Consider the following 6,000-nt stretch of genomic DNA (forward strand, 5'->3'; position numbering starts at 1 on the left):
TTGTAGTACTTTAGAGTGTTTGGTCTTCACATGGGTGTTGGATTGTGTCCTTACTAATAACTTCCCTACCTTCCAAGCAGGTGGACTTGGAGAGTATCGGCTGTGACTGGGATCATAGTCGGAGCGCTGCTGGGAACGGCTCTGCTCATGGCATTCTACTTTTTCAGGTAATAATACAAAATAAATAACATTTAAATTTAAATTAAAAAACATTTTCAATCCAGCAGCAGCAAGTTGTAGTTGTTTAATGTTGTCTGTTTATCCATCTGCACAACCTAACTTAAATATAATAAGTTAGTTTTTAGTATTTTTTCGTCATTTCCCTGAATGTATTGTTAACTATGCAAATAAAAATGGTAAATGGACTGCATTTATACAACAGCTTTTATACAACAGCTTTTATCCAAAGCGCTTAACAACGTATGCCTCACATTCACCCGTTCACTCACACATTCACACACCGACGACGGAGGCGACCATGCAAGGTGCCGACCTGCTCATCGGGAGCAGTTAGGGGGTTAAGTGTCTTGCTCAACACGCTGCCTGGAGGAGCCGAAATCGAACCAGGAACCTTCTGATTACCAGACGACCGCTCTACCTCCTGGGCCACTGTCAACCCTATGTACCAAAACATTACAAAAACTGTATTTCCCCCAAATTCCCTTCTTCTCTCTTCCTGGAGAGTTGCCAAATTGTCAGGTGTGATACTACTTTGCACCATAGAGTAGATCAGGAGGGGGCAGCCCTAGAAACAAATCCACAAACATCTAATCGACAAAGGGGAAATATTTTAGTCCCCTTACTCAGATTATTTCACACGCACATTCACAGCTGAACGGCAGAAAAGGCACAATGCACACATTTCACATTCTGTGAAAACAATGTACATATTTAACATGTTCTCAGTGTTGAGACAACCCCTCATTCTGTGAAAACAATGTACATATTTAACATGTTCTCAGTGTTGAGACAACCCCTCATTCTGTGAAAACAATGTACATATTCACCAGTGTTTTCTCAGTGTGAACTGGTCACGCTCCTGGATTGACCCACATGCACAAATGAATGAACAATAAAGTTGGATGTAAAGAATTGTAGAATGACGTAAAAGTCACGTGGAAGTCGTATGACTGTTCAGACTGAGGTTGCATTGCAAAGTTCAGACCTGTATCTTTATGAAAGTGGCCCAAATCAGAATTGAAAAGATTAGATTCCATGTGATTTGTGCTGTTAAAAAAATCTGATCTGAGATCAGATTTTCTGCCACTTTCGCCTGCAGTCCGTACGTGACCTCTGAACCCTGTTTGTCTTCTGTGCCGACAGGAAGAATTACAGGATAACCATCGAGCGTCGGACGCAGCGGGAAGAGTGTGACATCGGCAAGCACCGCCAGCTGAGAGAGGACTCCATCAGATCAAACTTCTCCGCGGCGTAGAGAGAGAGCGGCCGAGGTGCCCTTGAGCATTCCCGTTTCAGGGAAGCCCAATGTCAGAATGTGACCAAAAAAAAGACTTTACAAAAAAAGGCTGTCAAAAAAAGGAAGTTGTGCTATTTAAGAAAAAAAAAAAAAGACAAAAAAAGAAAAAAAGTAGTTTTATGTTTTGTATTATTTTACGTCGTTTTGACTTTTCACAAACTCAGGAAAGTTGTAACAGTCACACAGCACCACTTACACGGATTCCATCTCTGTACAAAAGGTATTATACAGTATATGTGTGTAGTTTCTCTCGACCTCCTGGCTGGGACTATTCAGAAGTTGATCCTGTTCAGTTCGATGGTATTTACAGTAGGATTCACAAATACTGCGAACAAAAACGGAGAGAATCTGAAAAACGTATGCTTTGTATGGGGGAACGGGGGGATGGTCTGCCAATTCTGTACCAGATGAGTGTTACTGAGACCACGTTCAAAATATTCTACATTCACGCCAGTCGAGACATCGATCGTCCGCCATGCAGGCTGAGAGACGTCCGAGAAAGTATTTGCACTTCATGCTAGCGTTCAACGACACATTCGTGCTTGCTGATCAGAGGTCACCCAGAGGTCGCCCAGAGGTCAAGAGGTTGGGACCAGAGGCACATTTGCATATTAACTTTATAAAATAAATGTACTGTATGCTGATAAGTATTTCTAGGAGTAGGAGACTTGGCCGAAGGCTATAGACCTGTTTGCTGTTTACAAACATACCGTGTTAGAGCCAATCAGCAATACCAACTCTGAGTCACGTGACTAAGTTGCCTCGGACCTGCGCGAGCTGCGGTGCTTAAAAAAGTATAACTGGGCTCTATGGAGAAACCATGACACTCCCCTGACTAAAAGTTGTTTCAAAGAAAACATCTGGATGTAATTTTGCCAAATCAGCATGGCTGTGAGTGTGAGTCTTTCACCTTTTACATATCTAGCTTTGGCATGGATTTATTGTTTAGATCGCTAGCATGGCTAACAAATGCAAATATTGTAGTCTGCCCCGTTGTTCTGACCAGTTCCTTTAGTTCCTTTTGCCCCAGTGATGCGTGCGCATACTGAGTCTGAGACGTATACAGCAAACAGGTCTATGGAGCTTGGTTTAGGAACCTGCGTGGAATAGCATGGCTACAGTAGGTTGCTGTCTACAAAAAAGAGAATTCCTGTTCTTATTGAGTGTGATATTTAGCATCGTTTTGGCCTGAGAGTTCCTCTGAGAAACTGCTGGAATCACCTCAGAATCATCCTCACATGTAGCCACTGCTGATGATAAATCCTCAAGGTCCCCTAAGCATGTCTTACTGAAGAAAAACTACCCAGATTCTGCATTCAGACTCATTAAGATCAAGATATCTTCACACGCATGTTATTAACTACGGCGATTGTGGCTGCGATTCTGAATCGCTCGTTGCAAGTGGGAGGTCACAGCTGAACTGCAGAAAAGGCACAATCCACATACTTCTGAATCACCTCAGAGACGTTAATGAGAATGTATGTGTTTTTATTCCCCTTCATGCCCTGCTGTGTACAGCCCTCACTTCCCCAGAGTCAGCCCAAACACGTACTGTATGCATGTTGGTGACACGGTCTGATACGGGATCAGTTACGTTAAGGTTCCACCTAGAGCAAGCAGGGGGTCAGTAGAGGAAAGGGATCATCCTATCCCATCCGTCTGGTTATGGAGCGGTCTCTCCAGCCAACCAGGAACAAACCGCTGCCTCATCACAGTGAAAGGGCCGATCGTGTATGAAATGTAGAAATACCATCATTTAAATCAATCATGTTGTTGATTTGAGTTGATATGAGGTGATTTAGCCAAGAACTATGCAACATGTTGTGATTGTCCCTATGACTCGCATTCATTTAGTATTAGCCTACTGTATATGACTCCCATTCATTTAGCATTCGCCTCTATGACTCCCATTCATTTAGCATCAGTGTTGACTAAATGTCGCTGATATTTCTGTTTAATGTTAATGAGTTAATGCCTGGTTCTCAGACTACTCTCAGGCAGAAACACTCTAAAGATACAACAACGATACTACTTACTACAAAACAAACATATTCAGAGAAAATTATTTAATGTGAAATGTTGTTCTATGTTGAATACAATTATAACCTGCTCGCATTTTGAGGTGAAATGTGAGTTTAAAAGATTTGTCAAACTAATAAGATCTCTGCAGTGAGTGGTTGCCGTGGTAACTAAGGAACCACTGCATGGCAGTTAGTTGCCGTTATCAAGATGGCGACGGAGTGATTAGACTTGTCTCTGGGCAAAAAAGCACCATCTGAATATCACATTAAATAAGGGAGTCAGGAAACGGCACCTGATATGACGGCTTGTCCTGTTGTCTTTGCTGTGGTTGTAGCCTGTTACAAATCAATCAATAGTTTGATTTAGGTTTGAAGTATGATACACACATTATGTAAAGTCTCCCATTAGTGTTGTACACAATTATTTTTTACTCATACAAGGTATAACGTCTAGAACAGAGAAGGGTTCAGAGATGTGAGCGTATCCCACAAGGCCTGTTTTGACCGTATACAACAGAGTAAACTACTTGTACGTGTAAATTAGTTCATATTTATGTATTTTTCAGTACAATAATGGAAAACGTGAGATGAGAGTCACTTATTTTGTACATATTTAATTATGAACACTTCAGCTACTAACACGGCCGCATTACGTCAGAAGTTTATCGTGAAAGACTGTATTTGTGTATTTGCTCCCTGTTTCACGTGGGCTTTACGGACAGGAGAGAGGAGCGCCAGACTAACCATGTTGTAGATATATATACTTTATATATATATGGGGCATCAATATGTTAGTATTATATGCTCTCATGCGCGACTGTACACTATAGTAAAAACTCTTGTGTCTCCGATTACAGTTCGGTTGGTTTCTAATTAGTGGTGATTATCAGTGCTTGTAACTCTTCCATGTATGAAGTCGTAATGCATTCAGTTCTGAGAGGAGAGCCTGTCGCTTGATTGTGTTGTTGAAATGAGAATAAAAGCTGCTCACAGAGGTTGTTCCATTTACCTGCCTAGACCTAGTGTTTATTGTTTATTGTTTATTATTTATTGGGAACCCCATTCGCTATCACCTACAGTAATAGGCAACAGCCTATTCTTCCTGGGGTCCACATAGAACAAAACAAAAACACATACCTATATTTCAACAAGATTCAACAAAAGAAGAGAAGAGTTAAGAAACACACACACACGCACACACACACACACACACAGGAATAGTTGACACATTGAAATAAGAAATAATAATCAAGAAGAGAATAACAAATAACAAAACTCAAGACTCAAATCAGTGGAAGTGATTTTGCTAGCAGGGAAATATTGGCTTTCTCAAACAAAGTATTATCATAGCCAATCGTAATAGATTATACACAGAATACACACTTTCTAAATCACTTCACAGAGAGACATATCATGTTTAGCGTTACAAACATGTCTTATATGTTTCTAATGGCTCGTGCAGTATCTTAACATTAGAATCTGTTATAGCTGCATGCCTAAAGGAAAGGGTCAGACGTTTTATCATAATATTGTAATCTGTTATAGCTGTTATAATCACTTTCATCTCTGTGTGACCAGTAGCCCCAGAGAGAGGTTCAGGTGCATGCTAGCCTAGCTTATAACAAAAGGACTGAAAGCAGTAGGGAGCAACTACCGCTTAGCACAAGGACTGGAAGCAGTAGGGAGCAGCTAGCCTAGCTTAGCACAAGTGGAAGCAGTAGGGAGCAGCTACCCTAGCTTAACACAAGGACTGGAAGCAGTAGGGAACAGCTAGCCTAGCTTAGTGCAAGTGGAAGCAGTAGGGAGCAGCTACCCTAGCTTAACACAAGGACTGGAAGCAGTAGGGAACAGCTAGCCTAGCTTAGCACAAGTGGAAGCAGTAGGGAGCAGCTACCCTAGCTTAACACAAGGACTGGAAGCAGTAGGGAACAGCTAGCCTAGCTTAGTGCAAGGACTGGAAGCAGTAGGGAGCAGCTAGTTTAGCACAAGGGCTGGAAGCAGTAGGGAGCAGCTAGCCTAGCTTAGCGCAAGGGCTGGAAGCAGTAGGGAGCAGCTAGCTTAGTAAAAGGATTGGAAGCAGTAGGGAGCAGCTAGGCAAACTTTGTCAAAAGTTAAGAAATACAACTTCCAACAACTCCAAAACTGATGTACAGAGATTAAATTAATATCAATCGTCTCCTCTGACTCTGGGGAAGATGGCAAATAAGTGTATTACCCAAACTAGTGGAGTGTTCCTTTAATGAGTGTAAGCAATGGGGCATTAAATCATTATTCTTAAAAGTAACTTGCAAGCCATTTCATATAATTCCCAAGCAGTAGTAATGGTACTGATGCGTTGGTCGCAGTCAACCAACACCTGCTAGCCGGTCTGACCCTTCAAATACACTCAGTCACAATCGTAAGAATAATGCAACTGTTCATGTGATTTTGAGAGTAATTGTTTCATATCTTATTGAGCATGTCAAGAGAAAGCTGGTGCTGATATATCACACAGCAACAGTG

The 6,000-nt window shown here is 41.6% G+C and overlaps 1 protein-coding gene across 1 annotated transcript in view; it reads left to right on the top strand.

The window, feature by feature from the left end:
• npr3 (natriuretic peptide receptor 3) overlaps positions 1-4,504 on the top strand; it is a 71,264-nt gene extending 66,760 nt beyond the window's left edge. Inside the window, 3 exon segments of the mRNA XM_084308757.1 lie at positions 81-91; positions 94-167; positions 1,324-4,504. Coding sequence (XP_084164883.1) covers positions 81-91; positions 94-167; positions 1,324-1,435 — 197 coding nt within the window. The 3' untranslated portion in view covers positions 1,436-4,504.
• The last annotated feature ends 1,496 nt before the right edge of the window (positions 4,505-6,000 follow it).

This window comes from Notolepis coatsorum, assembly GCF_963971535.1.
Source record: "Notolepis coatsorum genome assembly, chromosome: 2".
In the NCBI taxonomy this organism is placed as follows: domain Eukaryota; kingdom Metazoa; phylum Chordata; class Actinopteri; order Aulopiformes; family Paralepididae; genus Notolepis; species Notolepis coatsorum.